The sequence below is a fragment of the Macaca thibetana genome, chromosome 4 (assembly GCF_024542745.1).
Source record: "Macaca thibetana thibetana isolate TM-01 chromosome 4, ASM2454274v1, whole genome shotgun sequence".
Lineage (NCBI taxonomy): Eukaryota > Metazoa > Chordata > Mammalia > Primates > Cercopithecidae > Macaca > Macaca thibetana.
The window spans coordinates 139,394,265-139,419,401 of record NC_065581.1 but is presented as its reverse complement, the minus strand read 5'-3'; the positions used below and the strand labels follow the sequence as shown (position 1 = coordinate 139,419,401).

At 40.8% G+C, this 25,137-nt stretch overlaps 2 protein-coding genes across 2 annotated transcripts in view; one reads left to right on the top strand and one right to left on the bottom strand.

Moving 5' to 3' along the window:
• The window catches only part of HINT3 (histidine triad nucleotide binding protein 3), a 124,863-nt gene that overhangs the window by 85,204 nt on the left and 14,522 nt on the right, over positions 1–25,137 (top strand). Inside the window, exon 2 of the mRNA XM_050788732.1 lies at positions 15,121–15,438. Within this exon, the coding sequence (XP_050644689.1) occupies positions 15,238–15,438 (201 nt within the window). The 5' untranslated portion in view covers positions 15,121–15,237. The remainder of the gene's footprint in view (positions 1–15,120; positions 15,439–25,137) is intronic.
• LOC126953459 (small integral membrane protein 26-like) lies at positions 8,451–8,792 on the bottom strand. The gene has a single exon (XM_050788876.1). It carries the CDS (start codon positions 8,790–8,792, stop codon positions 8,451–8,453), a length of 342 nt encoding a protein of 113 aa, XP_050644833.1.

The window sequence follows — 25,137 nt, the reverse complement described above, 5'->3', positions numbered from 1 at the left end:
TGATTAACTGGATTCTCCAGTCCTAACTCGTTATGTTAATTTAGGAAGATATATCTGGCAAAAAAAAAATGATATTTTGTAAAAAGCATCTTTTATGAAACAGATAATCTAGGCAAAGCAGTACAGTGGCTGGTACTGTGTAGGCATGAAAGAAATGTTAGCTAGATCTTGGCACCTTCACTTGTTAGCACAAGTTACTTGAGCTCTCTCTGCCTCAGTTTCCTTATCTATAAAATGAGAGCAATAGTACCTACCTCTAATAGAGAATTAAATGGGTTAATATATGTAAAGTGTCATTACATTATATAGCTTTCATTGTTAGAAACATACTCATTTCCTTTCCCTTCAAGATTGTTCTAAGATTCATGGCATTACTGTAGATATGTGTCCCTTGTGTACATGTGTGTGTGTTTGATATTTCTCATGTGAACATACTTCTCTACCACTATTTATCTACTCTCCTGTCAGTGATAAGTTTGCTTGCACTTTTGTGCTTTGGGGGTGTGTGAATGTTTGGCTTTGTAAGGTAAATAACATCACAATGTTTTGCAAAGTGATTGCACCGTTTATATGCCCATCAGAGTATCTTGTCCAACACTCGATATTGTTAGACTTAGTTTTTGCCAATATCAAGCGTGTGTAATGTTATCTCATTGTGGCTTTAATTTGCATTTCTCTGATTACTAATTAGAAATGAGCATCTTTAAATGTGTTTCTTAGTCATTCTTTTTTTCTCTTTTGTGAGATCTCTTTTCATGTCTTCTGCCCGGTGAGTTTTTTTTGTTGTTTGTTTGTTTTTGGTGAGACAAGGTCTCACTCTGTCACCCTGGTTGGAGTGCAGTGGCGTGATCTCGCCTCACTGCAATCTCCATATCCCAGGCTCAAGTGATCCTCCCAACTCTCAGCCTCCTGAGTAGCTGGGACCACAGGCACGCACCACCATGTCTGGCTAATTTTTTGTGTTTTTTGGTAGAGACAAGGTTTCACCATGTTGCCCAGGTTGGTCTCGAACTCCTGAGCTCAGGCAATCCACCAGCCTCAGCCTTTCAAAGTGCTGGGATTACAGACATGAGCCACTGTGCCCAAGCTGCCTGTTTTTTAAAGTCTGTCTTCTTGGAAGAGGTCACCTAATGTCCTTGCCATTCCTGCCTTAAAAATAATAGACATTCATCAGTCTGTTAATCTTATATACTTTTGATGAGGAAGACAAACAGCTAACATGATGGTGTCAGACAGTCTCAGGCCTTACCAGGGTATTTTCTCAAAATTCTCCCTTAAACAGGCAATATATAGAGAGAGGAATGAAAAAAGAAGATTTTTGTCAGTTTATGTTTTACTTTGCACATCTGGACATATATTTGCACTTATTAATTTGGTTATATGACTTTTTTAAGGAAGTAGCATCAAGAAGTTCAGTTGTCATAAGAGTAAGCATTTACTGAACACTTATGTTCTAGGTACTATTCTAAGCACTTTACATATATTACTTCAATCTTCATAATAACTTGTGCTAGTCATGAATAGGTACTACTACTATTTTCCAGCCAAGGAAAATGGAAGCCATAAAAAATTAAATGATTTATTCGAAGTGGAATCACTACTAAGTGGTAGAAATGGGCTTCAAATTGAGGGAGACTGGATCCCCCAGTCTATGCCTTAAACCACCAGGATAACTACAGGAAATAGAAAGTTAGTTGGGAGTACAGCAGAAAGAGAGAAGCTGTGGTGGGCGCCCAGAAGGAATTCAGGGAATTGGTGGGCCACTAGAGTAGGCTGGATAGAGAAGGAAGTACAGATGGGAGGGTGGCTGGAAGAGTTAAAGAGAGAAAGATCATGAATAGAAATTGCTACCATGTCAGGAGAGTACAGAAGTTGCTAGGACAAGTGCTGACAGAGCTGTGAACAGTCATTGATGTTCAGGTTTCCAGATAATCTGGGTGATTATAAAGTTTGGATTTGCCACAGAGGTGAGTTGTGTTAAAGAGGAATAGAGGCAAAGGGCATTGAAATCCAGGTGTTTAAGAAGCGGTGAGTCATGGACAGTGAAGTTGTCTAAGATAACAGCAGGAGCTTGGCAGTGTTTGTTCGCCAGGTGCTGAAGCTCTCTGTGAATCTGGGAGTGATCTAGAAGCAGGTAGATGAAGGTGATTATGCTCCATGCTATAGCATGAGACTCCAAAGAGGGCAGAGGGCTGGGCACTGTGGCTCATGCCTGTAATTCCAGTACTTTAGGAAGCCGAGGTCACCTGAGGTCAGGAGTTCAAGACCAGCCTGGCCCACCTGATGAAACTCCATCTCTACTAAAAATATAAAATTAGCCAGACTTGATGGTGCACATTTGTAAACCCTGCTACTTGGGAGGATGAGGCAGAAGAATTGCTTGAACCCAAGAGGTGGAGGTTGCAATGAGCCGAGATCGCACCATTGTACTTGGGTAGGAATGGAATAACTGGAGCTGGCAATTAGAAGCTAGGAGAATGCCAGCCCTGCTTCCAAATCTCTCAGCGTGTTGGGAGGAGAGAACAAGCAGTTTTTGCTTGTCAAAGCTCAAGGGAAATAATATTCTTGCAGGAAATCCAAGTTTCAGTTAAGGAAAGAAGGTGAAGGTATCGCTCTGCTAGGAGGTTGAGGGTATAGATTAGAGTAAGTACAATAAAATTGTGTTTTTTACAGTGGAAAGAGCTTCAAAAGAGGTTAACAGTAGAAAAAAGTTTGGGGAAAAGAAGCATGGGAAAGTTTGGGTATGAGTAAAGAGAAATTTTTACCTTGAGGGTAACTAATAAGAACAAGAGTTAGTAGTGTGGATAAGATACATTGGCCTTGAGATGATGAGGAAATATAGGTGTGAGCTTGACAAGAAAATTGACATTAACTTCAAGATGTCAGAGGTATGCTGATTTACATTGTAGCTGTTTCCTGTTCGGAGGTATGCTGATTTACATGGTAGCTGTTTCCTGCTGCTTTGGGGGAGATAAGAAATACCCCCGGTACTGCTAAAAGGCCTTCAAGACAGACCCATCTATCATCCACCAAGTAAATTCATCTTCCTGTGTCCTATTTTCTCCATTTCTAAAATAGGGATAATAATATCCTCTTCTCTGAGTTGACATGAGAATCAATTTGTGTATATGAAAGTGCCTTAGAAAATTGTAAAATGCCAGATAAAAGTAAGTTAGAAATATGATGGTGTTAGTCACATCAAACTTTGTTTATGCTGAATTCTTTATCAAAAATACAAAGTCCAGGTGTAGACTTGTTCCTGATTAAAAAAAAAAAAAAAAAAAGAAATTACTTTCAATGCTTTGTTTAAGGACATGGCTTTTAAGATTAAGATTATAAAAAACAGAAATGTCTGCATTATATTCTGTAGACAAAGCAATTTATCAAAGAAATAGGGATGGGAAAGTTTTGCTTTTGTCATTCTCTCCATTAGAAATAATTTACACTGTTTCCACTTAACAACAGATCGGGACTTCCCTTAATGTCGGGCCACTGGCCAGTATTTGTTCAAAGAGAGCTGTAACGCAGTTCAGTAATCAGAAACTGGAAATTTCTCTTTTCCCACACACAAGCACTCCTTCCTCCCCTTATTTTGCTGAGACTTTCACACTCATTGCAACATATGGAGGCCAACATATATGCAACATTTAGTACCAGGCAACAGCCACCTTAGCCTTAAGTTTTTCTTTTATTGTTTTTCTTAAGGAGGGAGAAATGTTTTCATGCTTGTTATTCTTTTACCTTTGGGAAAATCTAATATTCTTCAGACAGTGGTGAAAGAGCAAAAACTTATTGGTATTTACTAAATATAAGACAGGAATGGTCTTTGTATTTGTGCTCAGGAAATTTCTATTTAGGATGCAGAAAATGATATGCGTATTATCAAGATGATATTTTATCAGATTAGGACAAACCCACAAACACACTTTCCACATCCTCATTATAAAATGGAAAGAAACATGACATTGTATCATGCATATGGTCATCGCAGCTCAAGAGTCCACCTCTGCCAGAAATACCACGAAATCTGCATGAAAATGCCCTATATCTTCTGACATGTCATGAACAACTCAAAAATATATGGAATAGGATTATTTATAATGCAGAGAATTATTAGAGGAAATGAAGTTCATCTGGAATCCTGAATCTTAAAAAAAGTTGATCAGGATGTTTTACTTACGACAAAAGTATTGGTGAATAAGTAAAATGTAGAGGTAAAAGAGAAGGAAAAACATCTAGCCATAATATGTCCATCCAGAGACCATGAGTGAATCTATTTTTTCAGCCATTTTCTTATAAATACTTAATTATATTTAATAAACATGGAATCATACTAGCCACACTCTTTTGTAACCTATTTAACATATTCAAGTTCCCATCAGACTGCCTGGCTCTGGGTTCCAGCTCTGTCACTGACGAATAGGATGACATTGCACAAGTTACTTAATCAACCTGCTGATAAGAATGGGAATTTTGAGCAGAGGAGTCACAGGCTGCAGAGCTGCAAAGATTAAGTGGTCATCAGACAACATTGGAAGTCTATGAATAAAAGAGATTTCTAGTAAAAAAAAAAAAAATCAGTAGTTCAATCTGTCAGACACCTGAATGGAAACATCAAGCTTGTAGTTGGATTGTGATTTGAAGAAAAGCATGAAGAGTTAGAAGTGTAGGAGTCATGGGCATATAGATATTTAGAGCAATGAGATTGGATAAAATCAAGGGAGCAACTGTAGATAGAGAAGAAGACCAAGAACTGAGCCCTGGAGTATTCCAACACTAAGAGTTTAGAGGGGAGATACAAAGGGAAGGGAAAGAACTTATGAAGAAAAAAGGAAAACAAGAGAATGCAGTGACCTGGAAACATATGAAGAAGGTGTATTAAGGAGACAGGGATTATTAAAATGTGCCAAATGCTGCTAATCAGGTAAGAAAAGGACTGAGAATTGGCCATTGAATTTGGCAATGTGGAGGTTCCCAAGATCAGTGGGTGTGGAGAGAAAGTTTGAAAGAAGAGAAGGTTTACAAGAGAACTGGAGGAAAGAAATTGGAGAGAGCTTGTATGGAAACTTATTTCAAGATTTCCTGCTAAGAGCAACAAATACATGGGACAGGTCTTGGTGGGAAAAGTAGGCTCAAAAGAAAGTTTCATTTTATTTTTCTAGGGTGGAAGAAATTATAGCTTGTTTATAAGTGGATAGAATGATCCCGTAAAGATAATAAAATAGATGATGTAGGACATAACGGGAATTTCTGAAGTGGTGTTCTTGCGTGAGCAAGAAGGAATGGGATCTAGCGTGTAAGTGGAAGAATTAGTTTTGATATGAGCATGGACTGTTTATCTTTGGTATCAGTCAAGAAGGCCAAGTATATGAGTCATCATTTTGGAGGGAGTCAGTTTAAGTTCTCTTCTGAGAGCTTCAGTTTTCCCATTATGTCCTTTATCCTTGTTCATGTGAATTACACGGGAAGTGTCAGAGTCCCAGGGCACCCCTCATTTCCAGGTCTCTAACCCTCATAGAGTTCTGTAATTCCCATAAATGGTCTCCTATCCTCCCTCCTGAAACTCTTTCTTCATGTCATCAGAAATGTAGAGTGCACCATGTCAGTTGTGTAGGAGAGTGTTTATTTTCCTGTGCCCTCACAATACAAATGCTATTACATAAAGGAATTTTTGTCAATTTAATTGGGGAAAGGCTTATTTCATTGTTATTTAATGTAGACTTCTTCAATTTCTAGTAAGGATGAATATTTTCTTCACATTTTAAAATTGTACTTTTTCTTTTAATTAATTACTTTCATAAAAGCTGCTTATTTTTTCTGCTGGGGTTTTCAACTCCTTTTTTTTTTTTTTTTTTTTTTTTGAGATAGGATCTTGCTCTGTCGCCCAGGCTGGAGTGCAGTGGCATGATCTTGGCTCATTGCAGCCTCTGCCTTCCAGGTTCACGCAATTCTCCTGCCTCAGCCACCTGAGTAATTGGGACTACAGGAATGCACCACCATGTCCAGCTAATTTTTGTATTTTTAGTAGAGATAGGATTTCACCATGTTTCCCAGGCTGGTCTCAAACTACTGGCTTCAAGTGATCTACCTGCCTCAACCTCCCAAAGTGCTGGGATTGCAGGTGTGAGCCACTGTGCTGGCCTCAAATCTTCCTCATTGTTTTGTAAGAACTCTTCCTATATTAGTTTATTAATCCTATTTCTCATGCATGCTGCAAATATTTTCACTCAAATTTCCACTTTTCTTTCAATGCAGTTTTTGGCATTTTTATATACTTTAAAAAATCTTATTTTACATCAATCAGTAATTTATTTAATGGAATCCATTTTGAGCACTTAAGCCCTTTCCTTGCCACTCCCAAGGCTAAGTAAATATTCATCTACCTCTTAAAGAAACCCATAACAGTTCTTTGGTTTCAATTGTTACATTTAAATAGTTAATTTCATCAGAAGTATATCTGAGTGCATGGTATAAAGAAGAGATATAATTTTTTTTGCCCCCTGAAATGGTGGCCAGTTGTCACAACTGTCTTTAAGAGCTAATCTCTCGTACTAGAAGGGTCCACTATCCCCTTGTAAGGGTACGGCCCAGCCAGCAGTTTCCTGCTGAGAGAAGATGCCCTGGAATGCTCTTGAGAAAGGATTGGTCATCAGTTAGGTTGGGCCTCTGTGCCAAGGCAGCCTTTTAGGTTCATGACAGCCTGCCAGGAACAGCTCCACCCAGAATTCTGATATTAACTGGTATTTGAAGCAGCAATAAGAAGAGTATTATGCATTTAGCATCAGGGAGAGAAATAAAAACCCACAAAAACAAAAGTTGAACTTGAAAGGACAATCCCAGTAGCTATGCCATTAATGATGCCATTGAGAAAATCAGATTTCACTGTTCATTTTCTAATATGTACAATCCATCTATCCATTCCCACAATTAATATTTTTCCACTGCCTACTGTGTGCCAGATACCAGGCTGGATGCTATGATAAAGAAGGCCACATCCCACCCACAGGGTGTTTACATTCAAGTAAGTATTGGGAACTGACAGGAACATCTAGAAAGCATCTGTCCCAGGTATAGGATGTAAACAGCATATAATAATGGAATAATTTAACAATACATTAATAGATGAATCAACATATCAGGATATATAGTTTGCAAACTGAAGCAAGTGTATAAATTTTTTAAATGTGATAAAGGTAGAGTTAGAAAGCTGGTGGGGAAAGAATGGTAAGTTAGTTGAGTTTCCTGAGGTTTCAAGGAATGTAGACACCTGAATAACTAAACAAGAATGAAATTTATTTACTTTGAGTTGGTAACAGTGACTTTGCTCAGCCACTCCAGCATCTCTACTTATTCTGGCCTTTATCAGTGTAGCTCATAGTCTCTGATATTTTTTGTGTAACTTCTCTTTTTCCCTATGAATAATCTCTTTGGTTATTGACTTACTGACTTAAATTCCTTTTTTATCATTCTCTCTAAAACCAACAGGAATCAGTCTTTCTCCCCAGCTCTAACACTAAAACTACTTTTATCTGCTTTTCCAATGGCCTTAGCTCAATTCTGAGTCTTCTTCTTTCCCATACTCTTAGTGGCCTTTGGCATAGTTGATCACGCCTTCCTATTTGAAACACTCTTTGCTTTGCCTAGGACACCATTCTCTCCTTGCTCTCCTGTGTCATAGGACACTTTTTCTCATTCATGTCTGATTATTTCTCATTTCTCTGATTTCACAATGCTAGAGTGCTCCAAGTTTGGTCCTTGGAATTTTTCTCTTTTCTACTTCTACTTACCCCCGGGTGATCTCTTCTAATTTTATGAATGTAAATACTGTACTATATGCTGAAAATTCTAAAATGTGTATTTCCAGTTTGGACTCCATCTTGAACCTCAGGCTCATATGTCCAATTACTAATGACATTGTCACTTAGATGTACCAAATAGGCATCTGTAGTGGAGTGTATTATTGTTCATAATGTGTGTTGCCTTGTCCAGTGCCAGCATTATATTTGCCCTGTTCTGCTGATGTCAGGGCTGGCCATGGGATTTGCTTTGGTCAATGACATGCGGTGCAAGTGACTTAAGTCCTTTTTGAGAAGAAGTCTTAAAAGCCATCATGTGGCTCCATTGTGTTATTTCTTCGCTCTGCCCTGACACCAGAAACATTCCAGATGGAGGCTGCTCCTTCAGCCTGGGTCATGAGATAAAGTTCACAAAGACACAGTAGGCCTGCAATGGACACAAATGTGAGTGAGCAAGAAATAAACTTTTTTGCTGTAAAGCATTAAGATTTTTGGAGTTGTTTAGTTTCCTTCAAGAAAATATTTATTGCATATTATTAGTGATTATGTTTTACAGCAAAATTAAATATATACACTTTTCACAAAATAGGAATCAAGGCAGCTATCAAATTTAAATGTTGAACCAAGTCCTGATTTTTAGAATTCAGCAGTCAGTCATGATTCTGCACCAGGGCCACTAGTCCATGATTTCCAATAGTTGAGGATCTTTTCAGTAACTGGGACAAAATCTTCTTTATATGTGACCATCCTTTCCACATAAAATCCTTTTGGGCATTCAGATAGTTCACTGGGTACTTCACTTGTTGAGACATCCTTTTGTTCTACTTCATCATCTGTTGGCTTCTCCTTTTTATGGCCAAAGTAAAACATTGAGCCCACCAAAGTCCAGGTGCCGACCACGGACATCTGCCAGTACCAGGCTGTGAACTGGTTTTGATATGTGGGGATGCCAGCGAGGGCCTCTATCCTCCTGGAGTTGTTTACTGCAAAAGACATAGCCTAAATTGAATGATATAGCATCTCAAATTAACATACCCAAAACGGAATGCCTGATCTTCCCTGTCCAACCCCCAAACTGCTCTGCCCACAGAGTTCCCCATCTTGGTAATTAGCAGCTTCAACCTTCCAGTTTTCAGATTAAGAAAGTTGGAATTGTCCTTGATTACTCTCTGAATCTCACACTCCACATATAGGCACTGAAAATACATCAATGAACACAACAGACACAACAGATAAAAATTCCTGTTGAGATTACATTCAATAGGAATGAAGCAGACAATAATGAAAATGAATAAGCCTAGTAAGTTGAATATGAGGACTTCAGTATATGTAATACATATTACTATATAATACTAAATATTTAAATGTGTAGAAGTTAATGCATGAGATGGAAAACACAGAGCCAGTTAAAGGGGAAGGGAGTATCCGGGTGAGAGTGAGGGTGTAGGTTGCAAGGGTAGTCCGAGTTCAACTGATTGAGACAGAAACATTTTAGCAAAGACTTGAGAGCTAAAGAACTTTCGGCATGTAATAACTCTGCCCACACCTCTACACTAAGAGATGACTAAAGTGCAGCATTGCTTCTAGCATCATAAGGCCACGTCCCTAAGATGGCTCTGCCATCCCCATTCTCAGTGTATGAACAAGCCCAAAGGGCATGAGCAGGACTCAAGGATCTGGCTTACATTTTAAAACGATCACCCTAGCTGCTATGCTGAGACTAGACAGTAATGCGGGTTGGAGGGTAAGGTTGGAAGTAGTAAGACTAATTAGGAGGTTGTCAAAATAATTTATGTGAGAGGGGATGGTAGCTCAGTTAAAAGTGATAGTAGAGATAACAGCAATGTCTAAATGTACTTTACAGAATTTCTTTATGGATTGGCTAAGAGTAGCTAAAGAGAAGTGTCAGGTATGATTTCAAAGTTTTTGTCCTGAGCAGTTGGAGGAATGGAGTTTCCCTCAGCTGAGATGGTAGCAGGTTTTGGTGGGGTGAAAGAGGAGCTCTCCCCATAGTAGCTCATTCAGGCCATTTTATAACATTTATTAAACATGGGTATGGGGTGGTTGAGTAGGCAGTTGGATATTTGAGTCTGAAGTTCAGGGGAGAGGTCTATATTAGAGATTTAAATTTGGGAGTTATTTGCAAATATATGGTATTTAAAGCCATGGACTGCATAAGACAACCAAAAAAGTGAGTGTAGCTAAAGAGAAGAGAACCTAGGACCAAAACCCTTAAATGATGAGAGAGGTTTGGAAGAAGAGGAAGTAGCACAGGAATCTGAGAAGAAACCGCCAGTGAAGTAGGAGGAAAGCAAACAAAAAAAGTGTGGTGTCCAGGAAACCAAGAGGGGAGAAGTTTGTCAAGGGAGAGGGAATGACCAACTGTTGCTGAAAAGATGAGGACTGAGAAGTGACCATTAGATTTAGTAATATAGTCACTGATGATAACCGTAGTTTGGACCAAGTGGTGGCACTAAAAGTCTGATAGGAGGCAGTGTGAGAGAGAAAAGAAGACAGATTGAGAAGCAAACAGATACCTTTTTTGAGGAGTTTTGTTGCAAAGAGGAGCAGAAAAATAGATCCATGAGTGATGGGAAAAGCGATGTTCAAAGTTGGCTCTTAGAGTTTGTCACTGATAACAATAAGATTTATATCCACATCCTAAATTACTTGATGTGTCATTCTCATGGTGGCAGGAAGCAGACAGGTTCCTAGGTGGGAAGGAGCGGGTCCCGGGTGAAACCTCAACTTCAAGCCAGTGACAAGCCAGCTGGGCCTGGGATTCCAGCTCCAGGTGAAATCCATGGCCTGGAGTGAGGGCTACCCACTACAGATCTCTCTGCTGAGAGCTGTTCAGTTGCCCAATAAAGCTCTTCTCCACCTTGCTCACCCTCCCATTGTCCATCTAACCTCATTTTTCTCGGATATGGGACAAGAACTTGTGACCCACCAAATGGCAGGAGCAAAAGGAGCTGTAACACTTTCCTGGCCAGTTCATTGAGCTACGGGTGGGAGCTAAAGGGGCTATAACACTTTCCTGGCCAGCTTGCTGAGCTGCAGGCAGTGGCATGGTACTGGCTGCAGGAGTGAAACGTAGCAACCCTTCTGGGGGCCCAGACCTTGGGCGTCCCTGTGCCAGAGCTGTAACACTATAGCCATCCTGCCCTCCGCTGGTGCCAGGTGGCCACCCCACGCAACAAGAAACAGTGGAGGGGCAGGGCCAGCCCAGGAGTCGTGGGCCAGAGCAGGGCAATGTTCAAAGTTGGCTCTTAGAGTTTGTTACTGGTAACAATAAGATTTATATCCATATCCTAAATTACTTTCAAACAAGTAATTTGATGTGTCATTCTCATGGTGGCAGGAGGCAGACAGGTTCCCAGGTGGGTGGGAAGGGGCAGGTCCCGGATGAAACCTCAACTTCAAGCCAGTGACAAGCCAGCTGGGCCTGGGATTCCAGCTCCAGGTGAAACCCATGGCTTTTACACAAATTAGCTGAAACACACTCCCCACCCTTGAACATGAACCCCCACTTGCTGCGCTGCAGTACATGTGAAGGAGAGAAGAGCTATGGCCCTTCTTGCAGCCCAGACCTTGGAGCTCCCTGAACCAGGGCTGTGACATACTGTAACACCCTCTTTGGGGCTCTGTGGTTCCTGGCGTCTCTGAGCTTTCCAGCATCACCACATTTCCCTCGTCCAGATGCTGGTGCCCGCAGCAGAAGCCGCTTGCGATATGTCTGGTCCAGACGCTACCTCATACAGAGCCAGCACCTGTGCAGGTGCCTGCCCCACCACAGCAGCCAGCGTGCCTGGATGTATGTAGGGGCCAAACTGCGCGCTCCCTCACACACCCCTCGCTGCTCTGCACCTGGCTTGCCTTTGGCAAGTGTGGGATCTGGGCCGGTTGTATGAGCCGAGCGCAGCCTGCTGGTCCGAGTGGGTGGAACAAGCCCAGTGGGCATGAGCAGAACTCAAGCAGAGGGGCTGCTGGCCACAGAGGTTTCCAGCTGGTGAAGCGCCACCTGAAGGATCTGTGACAATTCTACATGCAACACGTTCATGCATTAGAAATCATTATTATCCCCATTTTATAGATGAATGAACAGAAAACTTCAGTACAGGAAGAGAAATAATTTGTGTCTCAGCAGAGAAAGAAAAATAACATAGCCCAAGTTTTCACAGATGGTAAGTTGTAGAGTAGTCTGACTCCAGAGTCTGCTCTGAAGCAGGGCTCCTGCTAGCCCATATGGTACCCCTGTGAAATTAGCAAACAGCACTTGATTTCACAAGCAGATTTTAAGTTAGTACATTGTTATGGAACCGGAATGGCTGTTCCCCAGGAGGGTTATCCAGAACATCCACTGGCAGTAGTCTTGCCTGTGTACATACAAGTGCCTGTATTTTTGCCTGATCCCACACAGGACACATTGTCTACACAATTTTCAAGTACTTCATGTTGCTCCCCTCACTTCCATGGTGGGAAATGATATCAAGTTCAAAGTTGAGGAATGAGATGCAAGCCTTGGAAAGTCCCAGGTAAGTGAGAGAAGCAATCTCGGGTGTCTCTAGGAGTGCAGTCAGAACAGATGCAACTTATGAAGGTGCGTGTGCTAGTATGTAGGTGAATGATCTCGTAAGTGTATGTGTGTGGCCATATGCACCCAATAGGGGTTTATATACAAATCAGCTCTCCACTGCTCCAGAACTTAGCCTGGAATCTCCAGTTCTGCCTGTGCTTTTCCATAAGTTAATATATGTGTATGATATGAATCAGCACACTCTTATCTGTGGTACCCTTGCACACTGCGAAACCTGAACACTCTCATGCAGTGACCTTGCTCCTAACCATTCTTCATTAGAAAATTGTTAAATGTCTACCGACATGCAAAGCACTGTGTTGCGGGATAATTCAGGAACCAGAGAGACCAAGGGGTTGAGGAGGACTTATTATTTAGGTGCACCGGCCCAGTCAGATTAACATCCAAAAAGACTGAGACCTGAACAAAGGGTCAGGTTACCTTTTAAGCATTTCCTGGGGAGGGGGGGAGACCTATGCAGGGGGAAGCATATTACAGAAGCAAGAAACAAAGACAGTTATTTAATTGAGACATGCATTACATCATTTTTTACTTTTCAAGGAAGAACATGTTTTATGACTTGAGTTTATCTGTCTAGTGACCTTGCAGCTGTACAGCCAGAGAAACAGGGTCTTCACAATGCCTGGGAAAAGGAGAGATAAGGCTCACTAGCCACAGACAGAAAAACAGGCAGTTAATTTTTAAAGGACTCCACCTCTTTTTCTTCCTCAGGGGGAATTGGGTTTTCTTACATACAACTGAGTTTTTGCTTACACATTCTTTAATTTTTTTTTTTTTTTTTTTTTTTTTTTTTTTTTTTTTTTTTTTTTTTTTGAGACGGAGTCTCGCTCGGTCGCCCAGGCTGGAGTGCAGTGGCGCGATCTCGGCTCACTGCAAGCTCCGCCTCCCGGGTTCACGCCATTCTCCTGGCTCAGCCTCCCGAGTAGCTGGGACTACAGGCGCCCACAACCGCGCCCGGCTAATTTTTTGTATTTTTAGTAGAGACGGGGTTTCACCGTGGTCTCGATCTCCTGACCTTGTGATCCGCCCGCCTCGGCCTCCCAAAGTGCTGGGATTACAGGCGTGAGCCACCGCGCCCGGCCCCTCTTTAATTTCTTTTAATTCCTGTTCCAATTGTACTAGGCATTATGGAATATTCACACACCCAATCTTGTTGTCAAGAAACATAATTTCTAACAGGATAAATATGTACATAAATAGCTATAAGATACAAAGAGACAAATCCTACAAGAGAAATATTGAAAACCTGTTAAATGAATTTGCAAGAGGATGTGGTTATTTCAGTTTGGCTAAAGAAAATTTCATGAACGAGGTAGCATTAGAGGGGTGGTTTGGCAGGTAGAATTTGGAGTGAAGAGATGGAAACAAGAATATTTAGGAGGGAACTGTGTGAATCAAAGCAGAGTGATGTGAGGGTGCAATACAGGCATGGAAACTGTGAATACCAAAATTTGGCATAGGTCTAATGTATTGATTCTGAACTCTGCCTTGGGCTGCTGAGGGGCAGTGAAGCTATTGTAGTGGTTCCTCAAACTACTGGCCAACTACAAAAGGGAATGAAAAATGTCTTGAATGTATATATATAACAATTCAAAACACATGTAACCAATTTTTATTACAATACAAATCCATTAAAAATCATTACTGAATTCCCAATTGGTTTGTTATGTATTTTCTCAATCAGCAAATACCAAGGGTATAACTATATAGTGAGCTAGTCCAACAAATGTTTTAGTGTTAAAAAAGGAGTGCTGTATGTTAAAAAGGTTGGTGGGTTTTGGAGTTAGACAAACCTTGATCTTAAACTCTGTCACTATTAATTAGCTGTGTGGGACTGGGCATCTGAGTTTGTTCCTTCATCTCTAGAGCGGTGGTTATAAAACCAACCTTGCATTGTTTGACAATTAGAGAAATATATGGCATGTTTTAGATGCTCAGCAAGTGCGAATTATCACAAAACGAAAAGCTGAGGTCAAATCAGAGTCCACCTTGAACACCCTAGTATTTTTTCTTTGAGTACATAGTTACTGAAGGTTTTGTCTGAGTGACAGGAAAATCAAGAAATAAGTTAGAAGATGATTGCGTTGGTCTAGGTGAAGCATTATGAGGCACTGGCATTGAATTTCTGGGATATTGCAGACTATTAACTATAGGACTCCACATTTACTTGTACATGAGGAATGTGAGATTAAAAAAAAAGGTCGCTATTTTGATCTAGCTGTTCTGTTAACAACAATAAAAAGTCAACAGAGATGTAAAGGTTAGTTTTGGACATTTTGAGCTTAAACTACAAATTATCGTGGCTGAAAATGCAGCAAACATGATGTTTGTTGAAAACAAGGCTTTAGGAATTTTGCTCATTCTTTAAAAACCTACAAATTTTAAAAATCAAACTTTAAAAAACTTTTTTTTTTTTTAAAAAACGGCAGCGTAATACAATATTTGGACACGCTATATACTATGGGCTTTGAAGAAAGCCTGACCAGAAGACCCAACATCCTCCCTTATAACAGACGCTCCCGCGCCTCGGTGATGTCACCACGACCCGCGGCTCGCTCTGCGTCTTGGCAGACGTCGTGCGTCATTACCAACGAGGCGCAGGGGTCAGGACGACTCTCGGCAGCGCCATCGCTCGCCCTCTAGTGGCAGCTGGTTTTGAAGTCGGCCTCAGGCTTTGAAGTTCCCCACCGCTTCTCCTTCCCCCTCCCCTCAGCCTGGATCACCGCCCAGCGTCAGGCGAAGGGGGACGCCTCGAGGTAAAACGGAGGAGGTGCGGGACGCGGAGCCTGTGCTGCCCGGTAGCCCTGGAGAGGCCAAGACTCTAGGCCGCGAGGGGCGGGTGCGATGGCGGAGGAACAGGTGAACCGCAGCGCCGGCCTGGCCCCTGACTCTAAGGCCTCGGCGACTGCAGAATCTACGGTTTCCTCAGTGGAGACCCCTGAAGCCGCTGCCAAGTCACCGGAGCCCAAGGATTACGACAGCACCTGCGTGTTCTGCCGGATCGCGGGGCAGCAGGACCCGGGCACTGAACTCTTGTACTGCGAGGTGGGCGGCGAGGCGCGGCCGGGGGTGGGTGAGGACCTCGCCGCCCCTTGGAGCTCTGGCAGGGAGGCCTAGCCGGTGTGGATCGGGTGCAGAGGATCCCGATCACTGCTCAGCTCGCCGAGGCACGGCTGCTCTGTGTGGATGGGGCTCCGGGGAGCTGGGGATACGCCCACTACGGGCCTTTCTGCGGGGTCCAGGTGCTGACGACAGATGCACTCCTAGGGGACGGACAGGCACTGGCTCCAGCGGTATCTTTGCTGTTCCGAGGGGCAAAGAGTGAATGACAGGGCCGAATGCTTTGGCCTGTGTTTGCAGGTACCCAGGTACTTGGTACAAATAACATTTTGTGGCCTCTGCTTTTATTACAAGGATTCTCCCCCACCTTCAAGATACTGATTTTAAATCCTGCACACTCTAATACCGATACTCATGAGAAAACTAGTAGAAAATAGGTAATGATAATTGTGAAAAGCTATTTGTTAGATTGGCAGAAAATAGGCTGGAGGCAGTGGGTCTTAGGTCAAACTATTACTGAATTGCCTCAGAATTCCACTGTCAGTTAGGATGCGTGGACATTTTCAGAGCATGAAGACTTTGCCCAGATGTTTTTAAATGGATAATCTGGTACACACTTTATTCTGTTGGTTTTACTTGTCCATATAGAAACAACTTTTTGAGAGAATTAACTCCAAAGATTGTGTCTTTTGTAGTCAACATTCCTTTATTTTTTAAAAGTAAATAGAATTCCTTCTAAGCACCTTGTTTTGGAGGTTGTTGAGCAAGATAAGGGACAGTCTGTGTCTAGATTTTACAGTCTAAAGGGCAGAGTGTATACAGAGGAGGTAGCCAATTACGATGCCTCGTGCTGTGGTCAGGTGATTTTACAGTATTTTGTAAGCTTATGGGAGGAGCATCTAACCAGATCTGAAGAATTAGGGAAGGCTTTCCAGAGGAAATGAGACTTGAAGAAATAAGTAGGAGTTGATCACATGAGGAAATGGAGAGAATAATGTCCCAGGTAGAGAGACCCCCCGAGAGGTTCAGTTTGTGTGATAGAAAAGCGAACAGAAATTGTCTAGTGCGTAGAGTTTGAGAGGATGAAAGACGAGGCTGGAGAGGTAAACAAGGGGCCAGATTATTAAGTGTGTTGGAATTCATGTGAAGGAATTTTGTCTTTAGAGCAAAGTGAAGCTTCGCAATGTTTAATGGTGGGCTAGGAGGAAGATGTTGCGGAGTTATAGGAAGGAGTTTGATCTTTGAAAGGTCATTCTGGGATCATTGTGGAGACTGATTTGGAGGAGACCAGTCCGGAGGTGTGGAGACCTGTTAGAAAGCTATTAGAGTAATCTACCCTGATGATGGCCTGAAATGAGAATGTGGTAGAGGAGATTATGAAAAGTATATCAATTTAAGAGATACAGTATTCAGGAGGTAAAACAGGCAGGACTTGATGGATACAGGTCAGTGATTCTCAACTGGGGGCAATTTTGCCCTCCCAGGGGATGTTTTCCAATGTCTTGAGATACTTTTGATTGTAACAACTTCTGACACTTCTGGGGGTTGCCTCTGGGACCTAAATAATGGGTAAAAGCCAGGGTTGCTATTAACTTGGTACAGTGCACAGGATAGCACAGCCACCCCCCCGCCCCCCGCCCCCCGCCATCAACACACGCACATAAAACAGACTTATCCAGTCCTCAAAATGTTAGAAGTGCCAAGGTTTAGAAACTTTGATTTAGATATAAGAGAATAAGGAAAAGAAAGAGGGGGAAGTAAAAGATGATTTCTGGGTTTCTGGCTAGGGTAAACTGGTAGTGGTACTACCATTTCATTAAGATCAGGAACACAGGAGGAGAAAAGATAGCCAGGGGAGTGGTGGGGAGTAGCAAAACGATGAGTTCAGCTATGGAGTCATGGAGTTTGAGGTGAGTTTGAGCCATCTAACTAGAGATGTCTTTTAAATGGTTGGATAGTCTAGCGCTCTGTAGAGGGATCTGTATCTCTAACCCAGATTACAGGAACTGTCAGTTTATAGATGGAAACTGAAAAAGAAGGGAAGTGATGAGGTCACCCAGGAGGTTAAAAAGTGAAGGGGAGGCCTACACAGAACTCTGAAGAACAGTAAAATCATAAGGGACAGGCAGAGGAAGAGGACCTGAAAAGGGAAGAGAGAAGGAACAGAGAAATAGAAGGAACGCTGAGAAGGCCAAGAGAAGGGAGTATGTCAAAAAGAAAGGAATTATCAGCAATGTCAGCAGCAATATCAGCCTGCCTTCATCCTCAAATCTGGGTTAGGTGACCCTTGTATGTCCTTGCAGAGAGGCCAAGTCAGATCAGGACTGGTTGTGTCCCCAAAGTGATGTTCATTGACCTTGAGGAGAGCAGTTTTATGAAGTGGTAAAGCAAAAGGCAGATAGCAGTTGATTGAGAAGAACTTGGGAAAGGAAGGAGTGAAAACAGCAAATACAGACAACTCTCGCAGGAATTTGGCAATCCAGGGGAGGAGAGAAAGGTAGTGGTAGCTACAGGAGAAGCTGGGGATTAAGAGAAAGCTTTTAAAACAGTGAAGACGTTTGTGTGTTCAAATCTCATGGGAAGATGCCTATAGAGAGAGGTTTAAAATGGCCCGGGGGTAGAACGTTGCCCCTGGGAAAGAGGAAACTCATTCCTCACTGTCTGTGTGCCAGGTACTGTTGGAGGCATGGGGATACAGCCGTAAACAAAGCATGCAAAACTCCTTGCCCTTATGGCACTTACATCATAGTTGCAGAAAAGGATAATACTCAAAATAGTAAGTACAATTTATAGCTTATTAGGTAGCAGAAAATAAAGAGGAAGGGGATGCAGTTTAAAAATTTTAGTCCGGAAAATCTGCACTAAGCAGGTGACATTTGAGTTAAGCCTTGAAAAAGGAGAAGGAGCAATTATATGGTTATTTACAAGTAAAAGCTTTGAAGTAGCTCCTCTGAAGGCTGGGAGAGAGAATTAGGGAAACAAGGATTGTTGTACAGCGGGTCACGTGAGGTTGAGGACATTTGATTTCAGGTCATGTGAGGTTGAGGACATTCAATTTCAGGTCGCACCAGTCTGCTCAGTTGTGTGATTCTCTACCCACTTTCCAGCAGCAGCCTAAGGCTGGGATTACACAAGGTAGGCAGTTGTATTGACCTAGGGTTGGGGTTTTGCCATGTGGGTGTTATAGAAGTGTAGTAAGACACAGTTAAGAAGTTATGGAGCCGGGTGCAGTGGCTCATGCCTGTAATCCCAGCACTTTAGGAGGCTGAGGTGGGCGGATCATGAGGTCAGGAGTTTGAGACCAGCCTGGCCAACATGGTGAAACCCCATCTCTACTAAAAATACGAAAATTAGCTGGGTGTGGTGGCAGGCACCTGTAATCGCAGCTACTTGGGAGGCAGAGGGAGGAGAACTGCTTGAACCCGGGAGGTGGAGGTTGCAGTGAGCCAAGATGGCGCCACTGCACTCCAGCCTGGGTGACAGAGCAAGACTCTGTCTGGAAAAAAAAAAAAAAAAAAGAAGAAGAAGTTATGGCAGGCAAGTGGCTGAAGTGGTAGACCATGGAATATATGCTGAATAGAAGGAAGTAAAGACAGCACCTGACAAGGAGAAAGAATACGTACACCAGTTGTCTGTTTGCAGACCTCTGTTGGACTGACCCATAGAGTCAGGAGGGACCTAGTTCTGCCTCTTCAATCTCCCTTTATTTTACTAAATATAAAAGTAGGCTAAAGAGAGGTAAAGTGCATTTTCAAACTCAGAGTTCAATATTTAGTAGATCCTTAGAAAGTGCTTTTAAATTTTGTATTCTGCAATTCCAATAATGAAACTCAAGGAAAATAGATACTAGTAGCTCTAGAAAGCTTTGTCTAAAAATAGTCATCAAAAGGGGTGGGATCCAGACTTCTATCACATCCAAGGTGAGAATTTTTCTTGGTTAGGAACAAAGTAAACAACATGAAGAGCCTGGGGATATTTTCATGGTGGAAATAAGACATAATCAGTACTTTGGACTAATTTACACCCTAAATTAGGGAAATAGGGTGAATATATACAATAGCCCATTGTCAGTAGAAAAACACAAACTGCTTTTTTTGTTTTCCCATTCAACAGCAATCAACACAGAACACTTCTGTGACCAAATGTATGGAGGTGTTCCCACACACACCAAGCAAACAATCAGTTTTGCAGCAGACACCAGCTCGGTGTCCTCCATTGCAATTCTTATACTATCTACCTGGTGATAGCATCAGATCCCACGAGTTGCAGACTCAGTCCCCAAAACTGGCCTGCCCTTCCCACCAGTTGCAAGTCCAGGCCTCTGGAACTTCTGACCGAACAGCTTGAAGTTGGGGGTCCCACGACCTTCTCTTTGGGTTCTAGAACTTGCTAGAGTGGCTTGCAGAACTCAGGGAAACACTTAGGTTTACTGGTTTATTATAGAGGATATTCCAAAGGATGCTGATGAAGAGATGAATAGCCCTAAGTATGGGGAAAAGGGGGCAGAGCTTCCATGCCCTCCTCAGGCGTGTCCTCTCCCAGGAGCCTCCATGAGTTCAGCTATCCAGAAACTCTCTAAATTCTGTTCTCTTGGGCCTTTTATGGAGTCTTCATTGGATAGGCCTGACTGACAATTCTGTATTAATGTGACTGGACAAAAAGGGTATGATCTAATACTGGTAGACTGAGTGGAGAAACCCATCAAGGCCTGTCCAGATTCTTCTTGGCCTCTGTGTGCAGCTTTCCTTCCTCCGGGGTATGAGGCAGAATCCCTTCAGAAATGAGAGTCTCATGATCCACAATCAGAAAGGTCAGGGAAGATTATAGTCCTGACTTGGGCAGGTAAAGGGAGGGCAAGAGAAAGTCAGAGAGATTGAGAGAGAGATTCTTTTTCTGAGGCCTGTCTCTGAGGCCTAAAGTGCCTCAACATGATTAAAAAAAAAGACTGTAACAAGGGTATTGGGAGTTATGAGCTAGGAATCATGGATGGAAACCTATATATATATATCACACACATATCCATATAATACAGAACATAAGATACATATATGTGTATAATAGTGCTCCCAAAAGTTGTCTTTTTCAGATTGAATTTAAGATGACTTTATGTACAAGAGCTCACTCATGAAAGATTAAAGATTAATCATTTTAAAAAGAATAATTATATAACGTAATTCGATGGTTTATATCATACATTCATATATTCATTCAAATATATTCATTGTAAACATTTAGAAACTGTTGGGTTTATATAAAGTGTAATTTAAGTACAAAAGAGAAAAATTTCCATTTGGAAAAATTGGAGTTACCAGCATCATGACGGGTTAGTCTGGCAAGCCTTTCCAGCAAAAGCTATAGAAGATTCTTCACTCCATAAACCTCCATATGGTGTTGTCTAATTGTACACTGCAGATTTAAAACTAAGCAAAGGCTGAACCATGCATTCTCAATGGGGCAAATGACACTCCCAAAGGGGTGAAAATTGGTTTTTGGTGGTGATGGGGCAATGTCTTACTGTTTCGTGTATGAGGCACAGATATACATAGAGTAAACAGAGAGTATAGCTGTGGTATTAAAATCTCATGGAGATGGGATTGGGGAAAAAAAGTCTTAAAAGGCTCATTAGATAAGCAATAATGAAAAAGTAATTGAGTAACACTGGACTAGAATTTACCTTGCTTGGAACTATACTGAGGAAGTAACTCAGTGTCAATTTAACTTGAACATTGTCCCCATTCTTTAATCAAATTTTGCCTAGCACCTTAGATGACATGATACTGAAATGTTTTTTCAAATGTTACTTTTAACATTTGCTTTAGATGTCAGTCAGGGTCCAGTTGCTGGAAAGAAAAAAAAAATTCTAGTTACTGAAAGCAGAAATTGATTTAATGTAGGGAATCATTTGCTTAAAAAACTCTTTAGAAGGGCTGGTAGAGCAGGTTCTAGAATATCCTTCAGGAGTGACACCCAGACCAGCACTGCAGAACTGTTTATTGGAGAAGTGCTTTCCCTGACACAGTGAGGAAGGCAGGAGTCAGGTGGCTGCCATTAGAACTTTAACCTCAGAAAGATGCTTCTTTAGTTGTGATTCAGAGATAAAGAAGCAGTGTGACTGCTACTTGTAAGTGATATTTCCAGTGGGAATGCTATTGGCATTTTGCGTACAACTCTACTTTGTTTTGTGGGACTATTTCTCCTGTTGCAGGATGGTTAGCATCCCTGATCTCTGTGCACCAAATTCTAGCAGTATCCATGATCAAAAGAGCATCTATGTATTTCCATCTCTGGTTGAGAAACATGGCTTCAGAGCCACACTCCATCTGCTGGGTCCATGCTGGCAGTTTTTTCCCAAGAAAAAAATAGATGTCTTGCCATTCTTGATATCCTTGAAGCTAGTGATAAGGTATTCAAAAGGGGGAGGGGGAGAAAGATAAAAGAAAGAAAAGAAAAAACCTGTCTTTGTAGTCTTAGAGCTGGCCAAGTTTGGAAGATGGATGATAACAGAAGCAGCAAAAACATGGCTTTTTGATTGGCAAGATCTAAATTCCCTCTGGGATTTTTTAGGTTTTTTAGTTCTGCATTACAGAAAACACAAATATTTAGAATGGAGGTTGAGTGCCAATCTGCCCTATTTGGGTTTTCAGATTTAAAGAAATCTGAAACAGTTATTTGTTGTGTTTGAATTGATGATTAGAGTCAGTGGTGAAAATGAAGTCAGGACAGGCTAGCTCTTCCTCTCATCCATGTATTACCAAAAGGATAAAAGTTGGTTCTTCCCTGGGGTGGAGCAGAGGTGGCAGGGGAAAAACATTTTTTATTCTTTTTATATGTAAAGCATAGGTATACCATACAGATCATAAACATATATACAGTGTATCTGTGACATTAAAACATCATGGGAGGGGGCAATCAGAAAACGTCTATAAAGGCTCCTTAGGGAGGTGATAATGAGAAAAGGTTGAGACACACTGATCTAATTCAAAAATGGCCACAATTCCAATTTAAGAAGGGGTTTTGAAAAGAGAAACTGAAAGATCATAGAAAACCTATCTCTGTTCCTGGAAAAATACCTGAAAACCCAAATGACACACCATTTTTTAAGGGATAGAGGAGGGTGTATCTGTAACTTGATCTTCTATGAAGCATCTGTCATTTATTTATTCAGCAGTTTGGCAGGTGTACTTTGTTATTCACTTGGAGTTCAGAGATGAATATGGCATGCCCCACACTTGAGGAGCTTTCCTATGATCCAAATTCAGTGCAGGAATAAAAATGCTCTTTTAGTGGATGTCATTAGGGATGGATAGTCAAAATACTGTATTTTTAAGTCACTTGAAATCATTCTTTTCTTTGAATGGAATGATTGTGCTACCAAAATGACATACAGTTAGGTTCATTTATTGTTGTTTGTTTTTTATTTTTAGGGATTGCTTTTTTTTTCTTGTGAAGTGTGAAGTATACATGTTAAATATTTACATGTTTTCAGAGTCCAAATTGTAAAGCAAGGTACATTTGGAGAAATCTAGCATCCGTTCTCTTGTCGTCTCTACCATGTTCTCTTTCTCCATAAGAAACTTTTAAAAACTTTTTTGTTTATCATTCCATTGTGAGTAAATAGGTATTCACATGTCTGTATTTGTATTTGTCTTTCTTACACACAAAAGATAGCTTAACCACTCTTCTGCTCTTTGGTATTTTTAAAGAAAGCTTGAATATGTTTTGGAAATAATTTCATATGTATATGAAAATCTTCCTCATTCATTTTTAGAGCCACACAATACTCCATTGTGTGGATTTGCCATAATTTATTAAACCAGTCTCCCAGATGCATTATGAACGTTTGGTTTATTTTTCAGTCCTTTGCTATCATGAATTATGCTGCAAAGAATAGTTTTTATATATATATATATATATATACACATATATATACACACACACACACATATCATTTCATATTTTTGCCAGTGTATCTGTGGAATAGGAGGATCATTTTTCTTAAGATGAACTATGTAAATGATGTCTGGATCAGCAGTAGGAATGGAACAAAGGGTGACATCAGAGCTAGTTTCAATATTTCAGAAAGCTTCATGAAAATCTAATTTAGTCAGGGTGCAGGCTAACTAAAACATCGAGTTTCTTTATTTTTGAGAGGAATTTTATCTATTCCTGGTGATGAGAGTCATGTTGATTGGTAGTTTTTATTAGGATTGGGATTGGGTAATTAATTAATTAAAATTGGGAAAATAAATTATGGTATATGAGAGTTAGTAATCAAAACCTTTCAATATAGGGGTTGGAAGACAAAACTAAGCATTTTGGTTCATTCTTATGGCTAAGTTATGCAGTATGAGACAGCAGATTTTTAGGAACCTCTTTAGCTTTTCTCCTACTAGCCATTAGACTGGCACTTGCTAGTTCTATTAATCTAAAGAAGTGTTATTCCTGCTGTGAGGTAGACTACAGCTACATCATCTCAAACTAATTCTAACCAGGTTGTATTCTGTACCAGAAAGAATTGCCTCTGGAATTTGAAAAATTAATGCCATAATTGAGGGGAAATAAAGATTTATAACATTGTTGTGTTATGAATCAATCTGGGAAGTACGATTGTGGCAATTTTCTTGTACTAGATTTAACCCTCAATTTTAATTGTTTCTGAGCTGGAAGTATTAAAGAAATAATGGTAATCCCAGCACTTTGGGAGACTGAGGCAGGAGGATCGCTTGAGTCCAGGAGTTTGAGACCTGCCTGGACAACATAGGGAGACTCCATCTCTAGAAATATATATATATGTAGCCTGGCATGGTGATGTGCATCTTTAGTCCCAGCTACTTGGGAGGCTGAGGTGGGAGGATCAACTGAGCTCAGGAGATCGAGACTGCGGTGAGCCATGAGTGTGCCACTGCATTCCAGGCTGGGCTACAGAGAGAGATTCTATCTCAAAGAAAGGAAAAAAGGAAAATTTTAAACAATCAAAAACATTATAGTCCTTGACCTTATCCTTTTCTAAAACATACCATGGATATCAATTTTTAATTTTAATACTAGACAGAAAAACCATAATAAAAATGATAGAATTGGATTAAATTGATATATAATTGTTATGTTTGTTATCTTAGGATAACCAGGATTACTGGAATGGATATGACACACTTGTTTGAATTGAATTTTGGCTCTTGGAATGGAGAACTGTTGAGCAGCATTGCATTCATGGATTTTTTTTAAGGGAAACTCTGCTTATACTGATTTTAATTAATTTTTATTTACTATAAAGTGCTTATAATTATAAATTAATTAAAATCAGTATAAGATACTTAATAAGATATTCACTATCAGATACTTAATATGGTTATTTAGCGAATATAGATTTTCTCTTAGGAAAATTTGAAATTCAAATGTTAATGGGTTGAAACATGCTCTTCTTCCTCTCCTTTTCTTTTTTCTGTAGATTACTGTGCGGAGCAATGTAAACCAGAAAACTGATGCCATACATGTATTGTAGTGGGCCCATAAATTAGTACAATATACTGGAATTTGTTTCAGCATTTCGGTCTTTTTAATACTGTAAAGTGGCAAGTAAAAAAGTGTTTGGATATAATTGCTTTAAAAAATGTTTAAAAAATGCAGTCCCTGAACATGTAAATGCTAGCTGATGTTCTTTTTATAGTTGAGGAAAATGCTATG

What these genes read in the sequence shown, in the direction of transcription:
- LOC126953459 (XM_050788876.1), bottom strand. Translation starts at nt 8,792, where the DNA reads ATGTCTTTTGCAGTAAACAACTCCAGGAGGATAGAGGCCCTCGCTGGC.